Below are 24,609 nucleotides of genomic sequence, written 5' to 3'. Positions count from 1 at the left end.
TTGGTGAAAAACAGCAGGAAGTCATATCAATGTGTACTAGCGTTTTGTTTCCCTAAAAAAATATTCAATACTTTTTGATAAAATTAGAGAAAACTGTATGATATTATGAAAAGTGTTCATATGTTAAGTTTGCATCTTAGGTAACATGCTTTTTTTGGGCACAAAAATTACTGTCCACGACTTTTTAGTGTTAATTATTTACTGTGCATCTTTATTAAATCCTGACAGTACTTTTTTTAATACCAAAAGATGGTTTATGCTAGTGCAAGTTGTTATTAAAACTGACCCTAAGACTTTCCGCTCTGAATTAAAGGGACGGTACACTCAAAAATGAAAATGGTCATCATTTACTCACCCCTAATATATTCCAAACCTGTAGAAGTTTCTTTCTTCCGCTGAACACAAACAAGTGTATTCTGAAACATGTTTGGTTACCAAACAGCTGACGGTACCCATTGACTTTCCATACTGTTGAAGTCAATGGCTACCGTATGTTATTTTATGTTCAACAGAGGAACAAACTCACACAGGTTTGGAACAACAAGAGTGTGAATACACGTTGACAGAATTTTTTTTTTATTTTGGCTGTACTGTCCCTTTAAGGACTTCATTTGTGAAAGGGTGAATTAAGACTTTTTAAGATCTTGGAAAAGTTGAGCTCAAAGTGTAGAGTGTAACAGGATTTATCCTGATGGAGATGATTCAGTGTGTGTTTGTTCTGCAGTTTTACTGAGAACATATTCACTAAGAACAGGGTAGAAAATAGCAGCAGCAGCACACACACACACACACACACACACACACACTCGTGGTCACATGCGGCGTCGATGACATCAGCATCAGCAGCGTGGAGACGAAGGCTGCCATGGCAACGGCCAGATCCTCATGAGAATAAAGCAAATGAAATAAGCGGCTGAATGTGCCACTGGTCAGATGAGCGCTCAGGCAGATGCCACACTGTTAATATTATTGATGAAACTAATAAAAGGGTGAAAGGTAAACACCAAACATTTACTCTTATGCAAAATGGGATACAAAACTGGTCTCTTGATTAATTTACAACATCAGTAACGGTGATTCTAGGTACTGCTTTGCCGTTGACCTGTGACAATAAATAATACAGCGGTGGAGGCAGTTACCTGTGACTGCGGTAAACATTGAGGAGCAGGATGAGCACGGCGAGGGAATAACAGGCCGTGTATGGACCTCCGAACAGACGGGTCAGACCTCTGGTCCTGTGCTCCCATCTGGCCACCTGAAACATCAACATCAGGCAAATCAGGATATTGTTTCTGAAGATCATGTGACACTGAAGACTGGAGTGATGATGATGATGAAAATTCAATCAATTACAGTTTACAATCGATTCACGTAAAAAAACTGCTATTTTAAATTGCAATAATATTTCACAGTTTTACAGTTTTTTCTGTGTGTTTGATCAAATTAGCAGAAACTTGATAAGCAGAAAGTTTCTGAATGAATCGTGTGAATCAATGATTCAAAGGCACAGTCGTAAAGTGAATCAGTCGTTTGAACAAATCGAATGAATGAATGGCTCATAAAGACATTTAGTGCCATCTGTTGGAAGGTTTAGTTTCTTATTTAGAATGTTATTTTTTTAAACAAAAAGGGGGAAAATGTTAAAGGGATAGTTCACCGCACCCACCCCCATCCCCCCCAAAAAATTATGTGATCACTTACTCAAACCTGAATGACTTGCCTTCTTCTGTGGAACATAAACTTTGTTACGTGTAATAGATTTCACGTCGAATCAAAGAAAATATTTAGTTCTAAAGCTACTATTTATAATGAATACTTCATACATTCTCATTTATTACAGAAATAAATAATCTAATCTTAATTTTCACTGCAAAATGTAATTTGTAATTAATTTATTTATTTAATAGACACCTCATGTAATTAATCCGATTTAACATTTTCATTTAAATTCAAATTAATTCGCAATTAATTTAAATTATACACATATGCTGCTATAATATAAAAATATACAAATTAAAAATTAAATTTTTGTGTTTATATGGGAAATTGCATGGGTAAACCTGACATTAAATACATCTTAAAATACCTTGAATAATCGCTTGAATATTTTACAAAAAACTGATGCCATGAAACTTCAGCAAAACAGACTGAGTATTTTCTTCACATGCATCTCTCTGACAATAATTAAAGTGCCCTGACCTCACACAACCTGAGTCTCTTTTATCTTTCTTATATGCATAATACACAAACAGCAGCCTGTTTTCAGCTTTTTAAATCATTAATGCATTTCTTCCACAAACCCTCCTCTTGTCTGATCTCCTTCTCTTAGGCTTTGTTTGTAATGGCTCTCCTCTGTATGGATATTCATAGTCAGCTCTATTGTGGGCAGACAGTGACCTGTTGGCAAAGCAGCTCTTATCTGAATTAGAGCCCAACCTGCGGCTTGCTGAACTGCGTAATTAACGAGTAGAGAGGCTCAGTTCAGTCCGGGTCACGGCACCACCACTACAGCAGATAACATCGTTAAGAGTACTGCACAGCACCTAATTAACAACTTCTGAGAGGTGCATGAGGAGACAGATGGTGGGTTTGTACTCAACAATTGTTTTGCTTTGCAAATGTGCAGATCCTGCAGGTCAAACCAGGTGACCCAATCTGCTAATTGGGAAAATTAAAGTTTTGACTGTAGCATGTTCTCAAATAGCTGCGATAATGTTGACACTCAAATTTCACAACATGGGAATAAATGAAGCAGAGCGTGGAGTAAAATACCAGTGTTGCCAAATATAACTCACCAGCAGCTGTAAATCAGCTCAAAGAGCTTACATCTCAACACATTTACTGAAATGCTTTTAATAATCTTGAATTTTCACCTGGAATGCACACATACGCACACACACACCTATATATAATGTCACATGTTAATAATCTGCATTTATTTTATGTTGGATATTAAAAGTGAACATATATATTAATATATTTGAACATCAATCAACAGATTTCAAGACAGAAAGCTCACGGCTGCATATCGTTGGTGATGCTTTTACTATTTAATTAAATTATTAATAATATAATCGAGGAATCAATTCCATAAGACATTTCAAAACAAAATATATGAATTAATAGGCTATTGCAATATTTCTTATTTTTAAAAACACAGCAAAGCAAAACAAATGTAAAACTAAATATACACACTACATGTAAACGTGTACTACTATTAACTATTATCCGATCTAAATCCATACTGAAAAGCGCTAAGATTTGGACGTGATTTCTGGACGAGAAACTGGTCGCTCTGTTCCAAACTGAATTACCATATCTGGACTCATGTGGACTTTCCAGAAACAGTTGCACAAATTGTTAGTTTCGTAATCAAGGCTTGGCGAGATTACGGTAACACTGTGCACGCCATCAAAATTATTTAATTACTACTTCTGAAGAATTTATGGATGGCTAATATGATTGTTAAATGGACTGAACGTCCTTTATATGGAAATGATGATATAAATCTGATGAAATTAAAGATGATTAGCATGAAGCATACAGTGTCCAGTCCTCATTAGAAGTCTATTATGCAGGCTGGCGCTCAAATAGTACAGAACAGAACATGCAGAGACGGCGCCATCCTCGCCAACGTCTCAAGAAGCCAGAGACTTCTGACCCGGGAAACATGAATGTGATGCCACATACTAATTACAGCAGTCAAATATCTGCCTTTTTAGTTTTCAGACACAAAGACAACATTTCTTTCTATTTTGGGTTCACGGTTGCAAAAAATAACTCAAAAAACAAACAAAGAAAAAAACATAAAAGCGGCTCATATGAATTCATGTTCATTGTAAATGAAGATGAAAAAGTAATACCAAGCTACATGTTTAATTTGCATGTTTTGCCAAGGTTAATTAGTAAGAACGACTGATTGTGTAAGGTGTGAGTGACACGGCCGTGATATATTTAACCTCACATGCATCTGACGTCTGACTGCAGAAGGTGAATGTGTACATGCGTCACTGCATTTATAATATATATAGATATATATATATATATACATATATTTATTTAGGTCTAAATTTAAGATGTTTTTGAATTGCATATACAATTTATCTATTTGTAATCTAATTTCAAAATTAAGTTAATGTGATGCACATTTGTCAGTCATTCATAAATTAAATGTAAGATTTTCATGTGATTTTATTATAAAAATATTTTTTTAATCAAACTACTTCTAATAAAAATAAATCTGTTAATTGTGGGAAAAACACTTGAATTTGCAACAGTATGAACACGGTTAAAATATGGCTATTAAAAATAAATGTAATTAAAATTTATGATATTGAAACTAATTGGGTTTCATAAACTTTTAGTTTATTATGTCACCTGTTTCATCACCTGACAAATATGGATCACATTAAGTTTATGGTACACTAATAAAATTCAAATGGATGGGAGATTTATATGTACGTAATTTAATCTTATTTAATACAAATTTAGAATTCTAAAAATGAGGTAGTTGCAATCAACTCAAGATATAAACTTGCAATTCTGGTCATAAATGTGAAATTGCAAGAAAAAAATAGAAATTTGAGATTAAAAGTTGAAATTAACTTTTTTTATTATTTATTCTGTGGTGGAAACAATAAAGTAGAAAAGTGATTTATATAATAAATAGTTACATATAGTTTGTTTTCTTCTTCAAATTACATTTCAAATTTCCTTTTTTATATTTTATTCTGTGTTGGAAACAAATAAATATCAATTATGAGATGTAAACTTTTATATGTAGCATTTATTTATTTATTTGTCAATAAAATTCAAGAATTGTGAGGGGGGAAAAAGTGAGAATTGAAAGACAAAAAGTCAAAACTACAAAAAAGCCATTTTGAAAATGACACATACACACACTTAGGTACACATATTCGATTGCTTGGTATCACAAATTGCTAATCAGCCAATCACATGGCAGCAACTCAGTGTATTCAGGCATCTAGACTTGCTTTATGACTACAGTGCACCCATCTTCTGATGACTACTTCCAGCAATGAGTTCACTTTACTCCGATGTCCCCCACAGTCACCAGATCTCAACCCAACAGAGCAGCTTTGGGATGTGCTGGAACGGGAGATTCACATCATGGATGTGCAGCCGATAAATCTGCAGCAACTGTGTGATGCTATCATATAAATATGGACCCAAATCTCTGAGGAATGTTTCCAACACCACGTTGAATCAATGCCACAAAGAATTAAGACAGTTCTGAAGACAAAAGCGGTCCAACCCGGCACTAGCAAGGTGTACCTATGGTTTGTTCGGAGGACAATATTTGTCTGAACACAAGTTCTGGAATCTGAGGGAGCAGAAAAATCTAAATATTGGGGAAATCATCTTTAAAGTTGTCAAAATGAATTCTCAGCAATGCATATTACTAATCAAAAATTACTTTTTGACATATTTACAGTAGTAAATTTATTAAATATCTTCATGGAACATGATCTTTACTTAATATCCTAATGATTTTTGGCATAAAATTAAAAACTATAATTTTGACCCATACAATGCATTTTTGGCTATTGGTACAATTATACCCAAGATATTTAAGATTGCTTTTGTGTTCCAGGATCACATTTATACCTCTCCTCACTAGTCCTCAACGATCACGCCGAGTTTACAGCGTCTGCAAACGATGTCTGAGATGAATATGAAAAGATATTGCAGGTAAAACACACACATTTGTCAAAGGTGGAGTGTACATACAGGCATTCATGAACTCAATCCTCAAGTGACGCACGCACCATCAGCCTGCACTCTCTAATTACACCAAAAATATCCTTCATTAAAGTCTGCTTACGAGAGCTACTTACCATGACTCACAGCCAAAGCAACAAAGATTCACAAGACTATTAAGAGTTTGTGTTAATTAAATTGTTCTGTGGCTTCAGAGATCCACAAGCCCCCATGCTGAAATATCAAATATGAACTAAACCACTTAGGATCCAATTAGGATTTACTAAAAATGGAAAAGACATGGCAGCAGTTAGTACACAATCAAGCTGGAGAAATGCTTTTGTGTCCATATGCTGAATAAAACCAACAACACGTATCTGTTATACCAGACAATCTGTTGAGATAATAACAAAACATTACTGTGTTTCAGAGGGAAGCGTCTAGAAAGTTTCTCCTCGTACAGACTGAGATGATACGGCTTATGGATGTCTAGGGAGAACCAGGTTTTATTAAAAGTCATTTAAAAAGCCGTGAAGTGTGTAAAACAGCTCTCTGAGGAGTTTCGCTCCGTGTTGTATCTGATTAAAGTCTATTATTAGCTTTTTCAGGTCTGTGGCTTCAAGGGAAAGTATGCAATCAACCCAAAAACAAATGAAACCTGTAAATGCATTCATGATCGAATCAGATGTCAGTGTATTTCTAATAAGTCGATTGCAAATCCCATCATGCATCAAGGATTGCATCAACAGCTCAACTCTTCATAAAACTGAAATAAGATTTATTATTTTATATTTTAAAATCTAATTTATTTTGTTATATCTAGTTGTCAAAACAACATTTCTCATTTTAATTTAGTTCAAGTGGATGTACTAACAGTGAAAAAAGAAAAACAAATAGACATTAAAATAATAAAACAAATTACAAAAACACCACTATAATAAAAATGAAGATTGAAAACATAAACATTAAAATAATGTAATAATATTTCAGTAATACTCAAATAAAAACACTGCAACTATACATGCTTTTTTTTTATAATTTTATGAAAATAATTTGTGACATTTTGCAAAGAACTATTGACCTGAAAACTGTTGCAGTTTTTTTTCTTGTAGATTTTAAAAACTTCCCTAAATGTGCATGTTAATTATAAAAGTATTTAAAAAGAATAACTAATAAAAATACATCAATAAATTACTAAATATATAAACGAATAGCTAAATAAGCAAATTAATAAATAAAAGTAAATTAATAATTATATAAATGTATATCACTTAAATTTTTTCCTATATAATGCACACATATTTTTTAGTGTGGCCACTTTATAACAAGTCTCCTCTCTGTCTTTTGTGAGCCACATCTCACCAATCCATCAATTTGTGTATTTCTCCTCCGTGCTCCTTTCATCCACTTTTCTCTGTTGTAGACGGGATTTTGTGGGTCGCAGCGGGACTCATTCACAGCACCCGGTTCAGACTCATCAGGAGGGCTCCATAAACACCCTAATGTAATATAACCCTGCTGTCTAATTGGACACACAGCATCTCCATTCATCTTCCCTGTTGCTTATCCATCAAAGGCCCCTCTGAAGCCTTTAGAAGGCGTTTTACAAAATTCCTGTAGCAAACACTACAAACTACTGAATTAATTTCACGCAGAGAGCAGTGTTTGATGGAAAAACACACTGATGCTTCTTGTGCTTTACAGGACTTTATCAGTGTTATTCCACGATAAATGAGATACTGCTATATTTTGTGCATTAATATGTTGAATATGTTTATAGATATACACACACACACACACACACAATACAGACCGGGGTGCTATATACAATATAGACCAAAAGTTTGGACACACCTTCTCATTCAAAGAGTTTTCTTTATTTTCATGACTACGAAAATTGTAGAGTCACACTGAAGGCATCAAGGGCTATTTGACCAAGAAGGAGAGTGATGGGGTGCTGCTCCAGATGACCTGGCCTCCACAGTCACCGGACCTGAACCCAATCGAGATGGTTTAGGGGTGAGCTGGACCGCAGACAGAAGGCAAAAGGGCCAACAAGTGCTAAGCATCTCTCGGGGAACTCCTTCAAGACTGTTGAAGACCATTTCAGGTGACTACCTCTTGAAGCTCATCAAGAGAAAGCCAAGAGTGTGCAAAGCAGTAATCAAAGCAAAAGAACCTAGAATATGACATATTTTCAGTTGTTTCACACTTTTTTGTTATGTATATAATTTCATATATAATTTCACATGTGTTAATTCATAGTTTTGATGCCTTCAGTGTGAATCTACAATTTTCATAGTCATGAAAATAAAGAAAACTCTTTGAATGAGAAGGTGTGTCCAAACTTTTGGTCTGTACTGTATATATTATATATATATATATATATATATATATATATATATATATATATATATATATATATATATATATATATATATATATATATATATATATACATACATACACACACACACACACACACACACACACACACACACACAAAATTGCATAATAAATAAAAAAATAGAATACAAAAAGATTAGAAAGGTAGTTAGATTTTTTTTTTCTCAGCTGCTGGGATTGAGTTGGGGAGGTCATTCCACCAGAAGGGAACATTTAATTTAAAAGTCTGTAAAAGTGACTTTGTGCTTCTTTGGGATGGCAAAATCAAGCGACTTTCACTTGCAGAATGCAAGCTTCTAGAGGCACATAAGTCTGAAGTAATACATTCATATAAATGGGTACAGAGCCAGCAAACATTAATGCCTTGAATTTTATGCGAGCAGCTATTGGTAGCCATTGCAAATTGATAAACAGAAGTGTGACGAGCATTGCATTAGTCCAGCCTGGACAGAACAAGAGCTTGAACAAGGAGTTGTGCAGCATGTTCCCAAAGAAAGGGTTTGATCTTCTTGATGTTGAATAAAGTAAATCTGCAGGATCGGACAGTTTTAGCAATGTGGTCTGAGAAAGTCTGATCATCAATCATTACTCCAAGGCTTCTAGCTGTTTTTGAAGGAGTTATGGTTGATGTGCCTAACTTGATGGTGAAATTGTGATGGAACAATGGGTTTGCTGGAATCACAAGCAGTTATCTCTTGGCAAGGTTGAGTTGAAGGTGATGGTCCATCATCCAGGAAGAAATGTCTGTTAGACAAGCTGAGATGCAAATAGCTACCGTAAGATCATCAGGATGGAATGAGAGATAGAGTTGAGTGTCATCAGCATAGCAGTGGTATGAAAAGCCATGTTTCTGAATTACAGAACCTGATGATGCCATGTAGACAGAGAAGAGAAGTGGTACAAGTACAGAGCCCTGAGGCACCCCAGTAGTTAGATGTTGAGACTTGGACACCTCACCACTCCAAGATACTTTAAAAGGACTCTGAGAGGTAAGAATCAAACCACTGGAGTGTGGTTCCTGAGATGCCATTTGCCAGTAGCGTTGATAGGAGGATCTGGTGGTTAACCGTGTCAAAAGCAGCGGACAGATCAAGCAGGATAAGTACTGAAGATTTGGATTCTGCTCTTGCCAGTCTTAGAGCTTCAACAACACAGGGCCGTCTCAGTTGAATGTCCACTTCTGAAGCCAGATTGGTTGCTGTCAAGGAGGTTGTTGTGTGTGAGAAATGTAGAGACTTGTTTGAACACCACTCGTTCAAGTTTTTTTGCAATGAAAGGAAGAAGGGAAACTGGTCTGTCGTTCTCTAAAAGAGATGGGTTGAGGGTGGGTTTCTTAAGTAGTGGAGTTATACGTGCCTGTTTAAATGATGAAGGAAAACACCAGTGTGGAGGGAAGTGTTGATGATGTGAGTGAGTGCAGGTACAACTGCAGGAGAAATGGCTTGAAGGAGATGAGATGGAATAGGATCAAGCGGGGAAGTAGTAGGGTGATTAGAAAGGATGAGTCTGGAGACTTCTGCCTCAGAGAGGGAAGAGAAGGATGTAAATGAGTGTATGTTTGCTGGTGATATGTGCTTGACTGATTGTGGTGTGGAGAATTCTCGAAAAGTCATCAGCTATTAGAGATGAAGCAGGAGGAGGAGGAGGACAAAGAAGTGAGGAAAATGTTTTAAAAAACATGCGAGAGTTGTTAATTTTGTTATGGTAGTATGTAATTTTAGCAGTGGAGACATAAGCAGAGAAGGAAGATAGGAGTCACTGATATACATTAAGGTCCATCTATATATTTTAAGTTTTAGTAATTTTGTAATTTTTAAATGTCTATATAATATTTACAAATTCTTTTTATTACGTTTTAGTTATTTTAGTACAAGAAATGAAATGAGAAATGTTGCCTTGGCATATAGATTTTTTTTTATAAATACATGTACTTATAGATTATAAATATTCTTTATATTATACATATATTTACACACACACACACACACACACACACACACACACACACACACACATATACTTAATAAATTATCACTATTTAAATGTACTAGGGTTTACATACTGAAAGTATATACTATAATAATTTATTTACATTTTACTAACCATTTACTAATGCATATATGTAATCACATAGACAGATGAAAATGTTGGTATTTTTTTTGGGGGGGGGGGGGGGGTCTTGAACCACATTATTTCAAAAACATAAAAAAACATCTTGAGGAATTTCTACAATGTCAAATGAATTATGCATTCCTGACAAGATGAAGCCAAAAAGTATGTGCATTTTCTGACTTGCATGCTTTTTAGATTAAGAAGTGTCTGAGAAGTGCATGAATCATTCTTTTATTGTGCGTTTCAGATAACAGAGCAAACAGAGCATTTTTTCATATTGTGATCAGAATCAGACTCAATTTGCTGATAAATCATATCATGTGATGCCAAAAGTGAGCAGAATGACACACACACACACACACACACACACACACACACACATTTCACATTTTATATAGGCTACTTTATTTGATTCCACATTACAAGTCAAATCTCATTAGGAATCAAACTTTTTGAATGACCCAACAGATTAAAGGAAATCCGCATTGTTATGGATAATACATTTCTATACAGCAAACATCGCCTTTTCAAGATAAATATGCTTCCTATAATTGCTGAGATTGAACAGTTCTTGCCAACTGTTTAGACCTTATTTTAGATAGCCCCCCCAATGCAAAGTCCACGGATCACCAGCCTGTGTACATGACCTAGACTACCACACACACACACACACACACACACACACACACACACACACACACACACACACACACAAACACACACACACACACACACACACACACACACACACAAATACTATGTACATGACCTAGATTACCAAACACCAGCACTATAAACTGGCATCTGTACCCAAGGCTCTCGATGGTAGATATCAGCGACTGATATTTTAGAGTCTTAGAGCAGTGAGGTAAGTCGTGGCCTAATGGTTAGAGGGTTGGACTCCCAATCGAAGGGTTGTGGGTTCTAGTCCCGGGCCGGACGGAATTGTGGGTGGGGGGAGTGCATGAACAGTGCATGAACAGTTCTCTCTCCACCTTCAATACCACGACTTAGGTGCCCTTGAGCAAGGCATCGAACCCCCAACTCGAACCCGGGCGCCGCAGCATAAATGATGAACACTGCTCCGGGTGTGTGTTCACGGTGTGTGTGTGTGTGTTCACTGCTCTGTGTGTGTGCATTTCGGATGGGTTAAATGCAGAGCACAAATTCTGAGTATGGGTCACCATACTTGGCTGAATGGTACGTCACTTTCACTTTTAATAGTCCTACATAAACAAGTCAAATTCACATGACACCTCAAATAGTGTAACTGTTCTGCCATTCTGAGAGATCTTAATGATATGTGGTTTATTAGCGGTTCCTAGAAAAGTGTTTGCAGGTGAGTTGATCCATTCAGACTGTACAGTAGTGTGTTTAAAGATCTGCTCCTCAGCCACGCAGGGGATCTGAGCACCAATGAGCTCCACAAGTCAAGGGTCATGCATCAGGCAGAGAGCAGCACAGGTCGTTTAAGTCTGGCCAGTCTGACGACACACCAAACCCTGTGCCCATCCATCCAGCTTTCCACTGGTCTTTCTTTTAAAGCCCAGGAAGCTGTCTTCCCCACCTCATGCGTGTGGCACCCTCCATCTTTTAAAACCCAGCATCAAGGATGCTCTGGCCATTCGCTCCATGCTGACATCATCACGGTTTAGCATGTTGATAAGGCGAGACTGTCTTGTGGCTATGTTCTCCCACATGCAGTTTGGGACTCCAAGCCCCCCATCCTGTCCTTACTGGAAGATAAAACCAGAATGTGTGTTGAGACAAAGCCAATGCTGATTTTAGAAAAAGCTGTCACTTATTGCTTGCACATTTACAGTAACTGAAAGAGGTGATGCATCAATGAGATCCAGTCTTGTCATAAACTGATGTGCCATGTCAGTCACTTGCAGACGCCATTCTCCAGCAATGTTAAACTTGTGACCCAGATAGCTGTAGGTCTCATGTCTAGTATACACTCTGAGTGCCTGGTCTAAGATGGTAAAAGAGAGGGGTTGGTTGCCCCTTGATCGATACCAACGTTTACCACCGCGTCTCCTTATTTATCTTATCTTATCTGCAATTGTTGCAGAGTTAATGAAAGATTGTGTCCGTGGTTTTGTAAAGCGTTAACATGTAAACTCTTCTGTACTGTCCTGAGCATCCCAGCACAGACCCTGTGCATTAAAACAGCCCTGGGACATCTGTGGATTGAGTTTGAACTTGTTCCGCTGCTTCGGTGTGGATGCACATGAACGGCTCCTGATGTGTCACACACTCGGCATGTGATATATGCTTAACACTCACAACCTTTCTCTCGTCTGAGATGTTTGTGATGAGCTTACTTCTAAACTGTTGGGCTGAATTAAGGTGCATGAATTAAGAGATGTCGGTACTGTGGAAAGAAATGCAGTTCTCTCTCGTTATTCACAGCACTGACTCTCATGTTCGGATGCTAAGACAAAAGTTGAATGTTTAAGTAAACAATGCAAAAATCCACAACATGAGATCCTGCATGATTTACCATTTAACTGCAAAATAATCACAGCACGGTAAAACAACAACAACAAAAAACACTATTTGAAATGGCATGCTAGTGTGATGAATCATGCATTAATGTTAATTAAATAAAAGAAAAGGAGAATATCACCCCCTGCTCTTGACTCAATTACTTTAGAAATCATACATGCATATGGTAAATATGATTAATTTGTATTTGAAAAATGCATTGTGTGTGTGTGCGTGTGTGTGTATATATAGATTATAATTTTTTTTTTTTACAAAATATTTTCCATACAAGGAACAATTTCATAGTTCACTGTATAACTGCCATAATCATATGACTCACACAGTGTAAGTTCAAGTTTTTCCCCAACACTAAATCTTTTGTTTCACAGATGAGGGTGACGTCATTGTTTCTCCAGTATGTACAGACTGAGAAGAACCACGGATCCCATCCTCCTCGACTCACATCATCTCTATTCAACTCTTTATCACACACTAGATTATAAGATTATTGTATAACAGTGTTTGGTTCATTCTGTAGGACATTAAAGATCTGTGATGAAGATGATTCATTTCTATTACTAACCTGCTCAAGCTGTTTTTCTGCTAAATATTGGTATTGTGATAAAAAAAAAAAAAGGTTTTCTTTGTTTGTACGGCTGTATTTTTGTGTTTATACATCAATATGGCAATAAAACAACAACAATAATTATTATAATAATTATTGTTAATAATAATAATAATAACAACATCAGTTTACTGTAAATCATAATAATTATTGTAATTACTAAATTTAATTTAATAAAACAAATTAAGAAATACTGCTATTGTAACGTTTCACTGAAAAATGTAAAAGAAAAGTATTTAACAAAAATAAAGAAATAATAATTAGAGCAGTCAAGTAATAACATTTCTTAACCAAATTCACTACATCAACACTGCATGAATCTTTTGAGTAATGAAATACAAAATAAGGTTAAAAACATAGAAAGAAACTATACCCCATAGAAAACTAAAATGTGTAAATGAACCTAAATGCATTGATCATATTAATGCATTCTTTTTTTATATATATAATAAATCACACCAATTTAACATGTTAAACGGACATGCCTAATAATAATCATTTTATTTTACAACTGTAAGATTATAATACCAATGTTGCAATACCAATGTTTAATTTCTTCATTTTCAAATGACAAACTTATTTTAAAATGCATATTAAATGCATGTTAATTGCATTAAGCCATAAAGTGATTTTATCTCAATTAATCATGCAGCCATAATAAGGATTCTCATAAATCCACATGCAATTTGATACAGTACAGAAATTTCTTTCAGTGCATTTCACTTCATTGATCCAAACCTATTCCAGGACCACATTTTCAAAGTAATTATTTTCATACTGTATTACATAGCAATGCGTTTGGCTGACTCTGCCACAAGTTTCTCTCCCAGAATGCAGTGCGTGACCATTTTCATGCCCATGTTAGGCTGTTTTAGGCTGCAGAAAGGTAGAAAATGCATCTAAAAATGGCAAGCTCTCCACATCTACTGAGATGACGGCATCCAATAAATCAATTAAGCCTATCAATCAAATAAAGTGCAGTAGAGAGCTAATTAGAACGCATGACTCTGACTGGAAATGATTTCTAGCATGGAGAAGAAAATAAAGTGGAAAACCTAAATATAGACACCATACTTACCATTTCATAGACACCAAATGAATGAATGAATTAATGAATCAAATTAAAATAGCAAAAAATAGATTTTTCTCCAGAAGTAAACAGAATTATTAAGCAGCTGGAACCAAAATCCTGAAGGCAAGGCATAAAATAAAAAATAAAATAAAATAAAAAAAATTACAAAATAATAATAAAATTTAATAAAATTTAAAATAAAAAATTTAAAAAAAAAAAATGAAATATTAAATAATACAATTAAATCCAATTAAATTAAATAAAAAATAAATAATAAAATAAACAACAAAATAATAATTAAATTAAAAAAATTAAATTAAAAGAAATAAAAATAAAAATAATCAATAATCAGAACTCGAACCAAAGCCATTAAACGAATGTCCTGCAGCTGAACTGTAAAAATAACGATACAAACTGCACAAGCACGAAGGAGATCAACAAGTCTTTTAATAACATAAGTCCATGAGACCAGGGCACGGAAACCAACTTAACATTGACGGAGAATGGACCAAGACTAAGAGAAAAATGAACCAAACAAAGGGAACTAATGAGATGACTAACAGACAACAGGTGAACTGAATGATGTAATCATGCAACTCAGGAAAACTAGGTCACAACGGAGAGAACAGAAAACAAGGCTTACATATAACAGACCAACAGATGACCTGTAAAAATCCCTGGTGAGAATGAGAACTCTGATTGGCTGTTCAGCAGTTTCTGAACCAAATCACTACCCTGACAGTAGAGCGGTGACATAAGAGGTGATCTGTGGCTCTCTGGTTCATCTCCTGTCCTAAAGACCTAATCATCCAGACGAGAAGGAGTCCTGTGGCAGTGTGTTAGTGTGTCAGAGGACGGCTGTAATAATGAGAAACCTGCGGCGCTGTGGCCCACAAACACACACCGGAAATAGACAACCACAAGCACAGCAGGGGTCTGTGACAAAGTGCCAAATCTCAAGAAAACATACTGTATTTTAGAGGTGCATGAGGAAGAACAACACAGAGGGGACCGAATTTTAGGGTACTTTTACACTACAGCGTTTGGTGTAGAAACGATTTTGACGTCAGAGGTCTTTTTTAGTTTATGTGAAAGTGTTTTTTTTGGACCACGCCGATTATCTTGGATAACTTAGACGTGTTGCTGATGTCAATTGCATGAGTCGAATACCCTAAGCTTTTTGAGAACAAGTGAAACACACTGTAAGAAGTCATTAATCCACACCGAAGATCGAATTATACAGTAACGTGCTAAAAAAAGGTTTAGTAAGTAGATGCACAAAAAAAAAAAAATGATGTGAAATGATTGTAATCAGGGCCTCGCTGTGTGTTTTCTGTGCAGTGTGTGAACATCATGCAGAAGTGAATGCTAAGCTCGGGCAGGATCTGTGTGAGATGGAAAGGTCAGGTTAAAGGAGAGGACGTCTCGATCCCCTTCACACACACACACACACACACACACACACACAACACTACCAAACAGCCTGTTCCTTCAGTGGAATATAAACCTGTGCATCCATGTTTGTCCACATAAGCAAAATCCCTCGCACATTAGGTTCAGCTGTGCTCTTCTGCAGCTCATTTAGAGCTTCTGTCAATCAGGACGGCATGATGAATTAAAATGTAATCACAATTAGACAGAAACTGTGATTGTCATGTGTATCTTTCAGTGAAGCACGGTTCTGTGATCAGTAGTGAATCTCCATCCGAAGGCCAGAGGGTGCTCTGAAACAGCACTGCTTCCATTTCATCCGCTGTAATTCCTTTAAAAGCAACCCTAATGCTTGCTTGAGAGCACATGAAGGCCATAACTAAAAAAGAAAAATGGCCAAAACTTCTTTAAAAGACTACAGGCTGTAAGTGGTGTGCACTTATAATGTAGCATGAAAGCAGGGAAAGTGCTAAAAATGGAAGGAAAAAAAAAATAAGTTGAGATGTGTGTTGGTGGTAATGCTTTGGTAAACTCAACACCCATTGAAAGCTCATTCGGTGCTGCACTTAAGTGTGACTGCAAGAGAGAGTGTGTGCATACATTTTGCAAACATGCATCCATAAAAGACAAACTGTAGGATCCATAAAAGACACATCCCTGCTAAACTGCCTCAGAATTCAACTCTAAACCTACACAACAGATCCAAGATCAGTTCACTGGGTTCAGTACAAGCTATGCTGAAATCATCTACATTTAGACAATTAGCAAATGCTTTTATCCAAAGACTTACAAATGAGGACAATGGAAGCCATCAGAATCAACAAAAGAGCAAGGATATGCTAGGGCTATGACAAGTCTCAGTTAGCCTAACGCAGTACATGTAACAAGGATTTTTTTATTATTATTATATAATAAATAAAAAGAAAACAGATAGAATAGAAAATATTAGAGAAGCAAATGTTAGTTGTGTTTACAGAAAACAAGCAGTTAGTAAATTAATAGCGTGCAAGTCTAAAAGTGACACTTTTTTGAAAGAATAGAATTAGAATAAAGAATGCTAGAGTTAGAGGGTCAAATACAGATGGAAGAGATGTGTTTTTAGCCAATTCTTGAAGAAGCTGCTGGGATTGAGTTGGGGAGTTCATTCCACCAGCAGGAAAGTTAATGTAAAAGTCTGTGAAAGGGATTTTGTGTTTCTTTGGGATGGCACAATCAAGCAACGTTCACTTGCAGAACGCAAGCTTCTAGAGGTCTGAAGTAATACATTCAGTTAAATGGGTGCAGAGCCAGTGGTAGTTTTGTAGGCAAACATCAATGCCTTGAATTTTATGCGAGCAGCTATTGGAAGCCAGTGCAAATTGATAAACAGAGGGTGGACGTGTATTCTTTTCGGCTCATTAAAAAATGATAGAACTGGCTGGAAGACCTGCCAAGAGAGCATTGCAATAGTCCAGCCTGGACAGAACAAGAGCTTGAACAAGGAGTTGTGCAGCATGATCTGAAAGAAAGGGCTTGATCTTCTTGATGTTGAATAAAGCAAATCTGCAGGATCGGACCATTTTATCAATGTGGTCTGAGAAAGTCAGCTGATCATCAATCATAACTCCAAGGCTTCTAGCTGTTTTTGAAGGAGTTATGGTTGATGTGTCTAACTTGATGGTGAAATTGTGATGGAACAATGGGTCTGATGAAACCACAAGCAGTTATCTCTTGGCAAGGTTGAGTTGAAGGTGATGGTCCATCATCCAGGAAGAAATGTCAGTTAGACAAGCTGAGATGCAAATAGCTACCGTAAGATCATCAGGATGGAATGAGAGTAGAGTTGAGTGTCATCAGCATAGCAGTGGTATGAAAAGCCATGTTTCTGAATGACAGAACCTAATGATGCCATGTAGACAGAGAAGAGAAGTGGTCCAAGAACTGAGCCCTGAGGCACCCCAGTAGTTAGATGTTGTGAAAAGATTTGGATTCCGCTCTCAGTTTAATGTCCACTTCTGAAGCCAGACTGGTTGCTGTCAAGGAGGTTGTTGTGTGTGAGAAATGTAGAGACTTGGTTGAACACAGCTCGTTCAAGTGTTTTTGCAATGAAAGGAAGAAGGGAACCTGGTCTGTAACTCTCTAAAAGAGATGGGTTGAGGTTGGGTTTATTAAGTAGTGGAGTTATACGTGCCTGTCTAAATGATGAGGGAAAAACACCAGTGTGGAGGGAAGTGTTGATGATGTGAGTGAAATGGCTTGAAGGAGATGAGATGGAATAGGATCAAGCGGGCAAGTAGTAGGATGATTAGAATCAAATCAAAAGCTTTTGTGACATAATTACAACAAACAAATAAATCAATAAATAAAGTTACACTTACTGTAAATAGATTTTTTGAAGTAATTAAAAGCAGAAATGTGACACTTATAATTTTTATAAAAGCACTTACATTTATACACTTATCAAAATGAGTATTAATTGAGCTGCAAAGCCAATTAACTGAGCTCAATAGAATAGGACAGCAATAATTCCCAAAAATACATTTTTCAAAAATGTTTCTTGTTTAAAATTCCATATTTAATGAAGATTGTCTACCTATTTTAAAATTAGCTTTATTATTATTTGATATACATATTCAATTATATTGTAATCATGATTGAGTGATTTATTTAAAGATTATAATTGATATTTGATGTAGTGATATTTATGTGATACTTGATATTTGATATAGTTATATCAAATACATATTTCCTGTAAATAAGGTTTCGATACCATCTACATTGTAGAGACGAGTGAAATTTCAGGTAACTATTAGTAATTAACGAACAAATAAACAAAAAGCAATCCACAATTATTGAAAATAATTAATCTGATGGTAATATAAAGCCAAGGACAAATACAATAGAAAGAAAATATTCAAATAAAACAAACTTTGCTTTACGGTTCTTTTATGCAGGTCGCAAGCAATTAACAGCGTACTACAATAATGAATAATAAATGTTTACATTTCATAAAATGTAAAACCAGCATAGTCTTCACTGTAAGAATTAAACTTCTTTGCATCTCATTTAAGCTGCAAAAGTCCCTCGAGCAGTGTGTGATTTTGAATAATTTTTTTGATTAATATCAAGCATACAGTTGCGGCAGGAATTGCCCGCTATCATTGTAAGAGCCACACAGAACCAATTTACAGTTACACATGTATTTTAATTCTCAACTGTTCATTTATTCTGTTCATTTATTGCATGAAGGTGTACATTAATAATCACTAAGCGCTGCATTTTAACACATCTGTGCATGTATTTGACTGTTTAGGCACGAACCTTTAGCTAAAAGATGACTTTACATGTCCGTGTTGTGCTCAGTCTCTAAGCACATACACAGAAATCCTCCTAAGAAACAGCACCTGTTCTCTTTATCACTTTAAAAAACATGTATAAAGCTAATTAACTTTAATAAATCAAGCACATCCCATTTTGCAAAAGTCATGTTACACGATTTTACTGATTTGCCTGTTAAAATGGGAAAGCGCACCACTGGAAAGGGGTTCAATAATTGTTTCATCTCGATTATTTTCTATTTTCATAATAGTTGAAGGCCGAAACCGAAATCTGTACATAATAATAGTATTTTGTATTGGGAAACTTTGTGTGTTTATGATTTCAGTTACATTATTCTACCATTAGATTGTGACAAGTTTTTTATGAGTTACTCAGCAGTATAGACTTTTATATTGAAAGAGACTGAAACACTGTTGTAAACAAGGAAGTTATTTTTACTTTCAGCAACGACTTGTAAGATGCAGCCAACAAATACACTGAGTTGCGCAGTCATCGTAAATCACCATCGTGCATACGGCAGAATCACAGCGTGCTAATATCACACTGCTACTCGTGTGATATTGCGTTTATACAAAAAGTCAGCAGCACGAGTGTGTAAATACATAAGAAACAGGTTTCTTTAAAAACCCTTGGACCCATTTATTTCCATTGTAAGTGCCTCACAATGGTCGAATATAAATTACAGTCATTTAATGCAATCACCTTTATCACAAAAGTGCCATCGATTGAGATTAACTTGAACCTGGAATATTCCTTTGAAAGTTTCCAGTTTACCATGAGAGGATAACTAGGTCATGCTAACCAGCCCAAACCTAACCACTTGTCCAACATTAATCTAAACCAGATCAGGCTGACAACAAAACATCAGGAAGTGAGCACATCCGTAAAGCTGATGCACCTGGGAACGGGACAATGACGCCACACTGAGAGACGGATTCTGATCATCAGCAGCTTAAAGATTAGGCGAGTCCCATGTTCCTACCAGACAATGGCATACAGATCTGAATTATCCACATTCACAGCCCAGCTCAGCATGAAGCATGACTCATATTCACAGATAATAAACTCACTTCACAGATACAGTGAACCAGAGGAAGGGAAATCTCTCACATATGATGCATTATGGGACGTGATGCAAATATACCCAAAAATAGCTAATCATAAAGTGCTCGAAGTGTGAATTATCAATAGAAATGTGCAAGATCATGTTCTAATGTAGCTAAATGGATTACCCCATGTTAACATTACAGTATAAAATGCTTTTAAAGACCTCATTGAGTCATCATTATCATTAGAGTTCAATGATCTGATTAAACAACTGGTAACATTTTACAATAAGGTCCAATTAGTTTAATGCATTACGTAACATCAAATAACAATACAGTATTAATCTTTTTAAGGTTGGTTAATAAAAATACAGTTCACTATCAGTTCATATGAGCTCAGGTCAATTAAATAACTTGGTGATGCTTTATAGTTACATCCCATTTGTTAAAATAAGTTAATGCATTAAATTAAATGAAATAATAATGAGCAATATAAATTAATATTCATAAAAGTATACATTCATGGTAGTTCACAGCGTGTTGCCTTTATGTTAACAGAAGCAACTTTTGATTTAAAAATGTATTAGTTAATATTGAAATAAACATTATGCTGTAAAAGTATTGTTTTGTGTTTATTAGTGTAAGAACAAAAGAGTGTACAATCTAGTGTAGAATGAGTTTTCACTCACAGAATTACAAATAAATTTCACAATTACAAAAAAAAAAAAAAAAAGTTAAAAGTAGAAAAAAAATCCAATGGCCTTTCATTGTAAAACATATGAGTAATCGTTTTATTTACAAATTTGTTCACTTTTTTTTTTAGTGTTATACTATAAATCTAAGTAAATTTATAATATTATACTATAATTTAAGTAAATGAAACCTTATCGTAGAGTGGTAACAATAACATAAACAGATAAGTTAACTGAAATTAATAAATGCTTAAGAAGCATTTTTTCATTGTTAGTTTATGTAAATTATTGCTAACAAATGGAACCTTTTTATAAACTGTTACCAATTACGTGAACAAATTCAATTAAAAAGTTATTTTTCTCTCTGTTGATGACTCATCCTGCACTAGATTTGCAGCCAATCAAATGCTCTGTTAAATGAGAAAGCCCCTCCCACCCACAATCCCACCAATTATCAAGCAGCAAATGCTGGTTGATTGCTGTGATGTAACCCATGTAACTAACTCTTCAGAAGAAAATGCATTAACACAGGAAAGAAATCCAGGCAGGTGCTTTTCTGTTTCAAACAAGAGCAATGAGCAGAAACATTCAGCGTTCTCAATGGTTTGCAAATGTTTTAAAATCGAGACTGCAGGAGGACGGCAGAAATCAGAGTCGTGTTTACGAATGTTATGCAAGAAAGAGCTTCTCACGTAACCGCATTACATGAGCCAGCAAGAAACACACAGATCACGGACGGCTTCACAAACACAAGCCTTAAAGTTGAAGAGACGCAGAAAAAGTGACTCACCACATTCCAGAAGAACGGATTGAAGATGATGGCGATCACAGCCACGCAGAACCGGGGCTCCGTCAGGTCTGCCAACACGGACATGTCCATCTGAGGACAGAAAGAGACGACAAAACACAACAGAAGTGTGTAAGCTCTCTTCTGCATGCTATTTCAGGTAAAACACAGAACATGCATGAAAAAAAAACACGTCACCTTTAGGTCAAATCTGCCTTTTTGCCATGACATATTCAGTTTTAAAATTTTATTTTAACGATTCAAGGGAGATTAATTGGGATTTATGTGAATGAACAGCATATGTGAAAGGATCTGACAGTTTTTCTCATTATTTTACCCCCATATTATGCCTTATAATAGTTTATCAAATTGTACAAGGGTGACCACTGTATTTATTCATTGCATTTTCATTCAGTCTGTCTGCTGTTTTTGTTCAGACCAAATATATATGTGCCTCATTGAAAAGTTTGGGATCAGTTAAGATGCTTTGTAAAGAACTTTCTTCTGCTCATTAAGGCTGCATTTACCGGATTAAAAGCAGGAAGAAAACAGAAATACTGTGGAATAATATTTTATAATTTAAATATATAATGTAATTTATTTCTGTGATGCTCCACTGTATTTTCAGCATAATTCCTCCAGTCTTCAGTGTCACATGATCTTCAGAAATCAGAATAATATGATCATTTACTACTCAAGAGACATATCTGATTATTATCAATGTGGAAAACACTTGTGCTGCTGAATATTTTTTGGAGATTGTGATTTAATACATCCTTGAAAAATTTATTCATAAATAATTACCCAATTGGCTTAGTTACCTATGCACATCAATAGACATGATTGAAAATATAGCATCAGAGAAAATACACACATCACTTTAAAAAAAAACAACAAGCACAGAAATCAACAGAGAAGCCAAAGTTGCATATTGCACCTTTAAAGCTGATCCTCCATTATTATCGATAGTACATTCATAACATGCTGCCTGAGCAAAACATATGAACGTCTGAAAACTGCAACAAGGACACTGTTTTTGATGTGGTCACATGACTGTTCATATAAATGCAGTTTAATCCAGTTAATCAGACACATACCATTTTATCCTCTGGGGATTCTAGTATTATGCAACAAACTGTGATTTATTAACGCCACTGAGTACAACAGGACATTAGAAAGAAACAAAGCGGCCTTTAAAACACTTTCTGTTTGAAGCTCTTTGTTTTTGGAAAGGGGGACTGGTTTTGCTCTCAGCGCTCTACACTTCTTAGTCTCACTAACACATATTAGACAGGCCCACATCACGCACAAAAAAAGCTCTGATTACAGAAGAGTAATGAAAGACATTAACCTGACTGCCATAACCAGGTTAAGCATATTCTGATTTCTTGAGATCTGGCAAATACCTGCTCCAACTTTCACCTGTTTGGAAGTTTCTGGAGATCCTGAAGATCTGGTTCAGGTGTGTTTAAATGAGGTTAGGATTTATTCATCTAACATGAATATCTGTGAATATGCAAACAAATGCAATTCTGGGTTGTTGTTACCTTAAAAAGACATTAAATTAAATATCACGCTGCACATCTTGCTTAATTTTGCTCTTTTATTCAAAATAGTTACTTAATCATACTCTATTAGTCTCTGAAAAGTTAGTTTCTTTCTGTCTTTATTTGCATGTTTTTGTTTTGTGATCAACGACAACATTAAGCTACTTTTTAAACATTCACAGTTTTTTTATATTTAAACAAAATAATAATAATAAAATGCACAAAGAAGTTATTTCGGGAATTTTAAGAATTTCTGCCTTTTAAAGTTTTTTTTTTTTGTCACCATCTTCTAAAGATTATCATATATCATATTTATGCCACATAAAAATACATTTACATTCATGTATATGTATATATAAAGTACACACACACACACACACACACACACACACACACACACACACACAGAGAGAGAGAGAGAGAGAGAGAGAGAGAGAGAGAAATTGCACACAGACACATAACAAAAGTGAAATAATATTAACTGTATGTTTGAAATGCATTTGTAATATTTTATATGCATTATCATTATCTATTCGTGCTTGGACACGGTAGTTATTAATTATTATGATTATGTCCAGGCATAAAAATGAACCTAGGCTCTGCAAGCACTCCAGATCCGAATGCATTTCAAATATAATCTGTGCAAGCCTTCAGTTTAGATGAATTTACTTCCTCAACAGCTCCTCATATTGTAGAAGATCATATTGCAATGAATCTGTAAAGCCAATGACAGCACGTGCAACATGAGCGCTCACGTGCATGAAATGTAAATATTCCACAATACGAATTGTGCAAACAAGTGCATTGAAAAATACTACGACACAATAACGACGGGGATTAAATGAGCACTGTCTTGCACACGCATGAGCAGACAGGCGCACTGAAGGCTGCTCTTCCTGACCTGACTGTAATCCACGTTATTCAAGCCTCCACAGCAATCCAGCGAGTCTGCGCTCATGAAATGACCGTGTTTCAAACACACAGTCTACTCTCTTTCAGCAGCATGTCACCAGCATTCACTGTAAACAACTCACACCTTTATAGCCGCAAATGCTGAGGAACTTGCCAAAGTTACCAACACAGCGGACATGACAGTTTACCTTCGACCTGCTTAAGTCGCATGGCACTCTGGGAAATGGAGTTTCTGACGGTCATTAAAACCCTGGACTATCACTCTTTTTCTGAAGGGATTTTTATTTTATTGTATTTTTTATTTTTTACTGTTTATTAGTTCACTCGCGAGGCAACACTGTATTAATATTTCTCATGCTGAATTCGTATTGGACCTTTTTTTGTTACTGGTCTTCTTTGTTTTCTTGTAGCCTATTTATTTGCATAATGAATTGAAATTATTCTTTCTTG

At 35.6% G+C, this 24,609-nt stretch overlaps 1 protein-coding gene across 2 annotated transcripts in view; it reads right to left on the bottom strand.

Annotated features, from left to right (window-relative positions):
* Positions 1 to 24,374, bottom strand: part of pemt (phosphatidylethanolamine N-methyltransferase) — a 64,374-nt gene extending 40,000 nt beyond the window's left edge. The window contains exons 1-3 of one of the 2 annotated variants that reach the window (XM_052571202.1): positions 24,149 to 24,374; positions 21,704 to 21,793; positions 1,140 to 1,255 (exon numbers count right to left, since the gene is read on the bottom strand). In XM_052571202.1, the coding sequence (XP_052427162.1) occupies positions 1,140 to 1,255; positions 21,704 to 21,793; positions 24,149 to 24,205 (263 nt within the window). In that variant the 5' untranslated portion in view covers positions 24,206 to 24,374. The remainder of the gene's footprint in view (positions 1 to 1,139; positions 1,256 to 21,703; positions 21,794 to 24,148) is intronic. The other variant, XM_052571203.1, reaches the window with a different exon arrangement.
* Between the last annotated feature and the right edge of the window lie 235 nt (positions 24,375 to 24,609).

Source organism: Carassius gibelio, chromosome B12 (genome assembly GCF_023724105.1).
Source record: "Carassius gibelio isolate Cgi1373 ecotype wild population from Czech Republic chromosome B12, carGib1.2-hapl.c, whole genome shotgun sequence".
In the NCBI taxonomy this organism is placed as follows: Eukaryota; Metazoa; Chordata; class Actinopteri; order Cypriniformes; family Cyprinidae; genus Carassius; species Carassius gibelio.
Note: the sequence above shows the minus strand (reverse complement) of the source record. Positions and strands in the feature narration are given on the sequence as shown.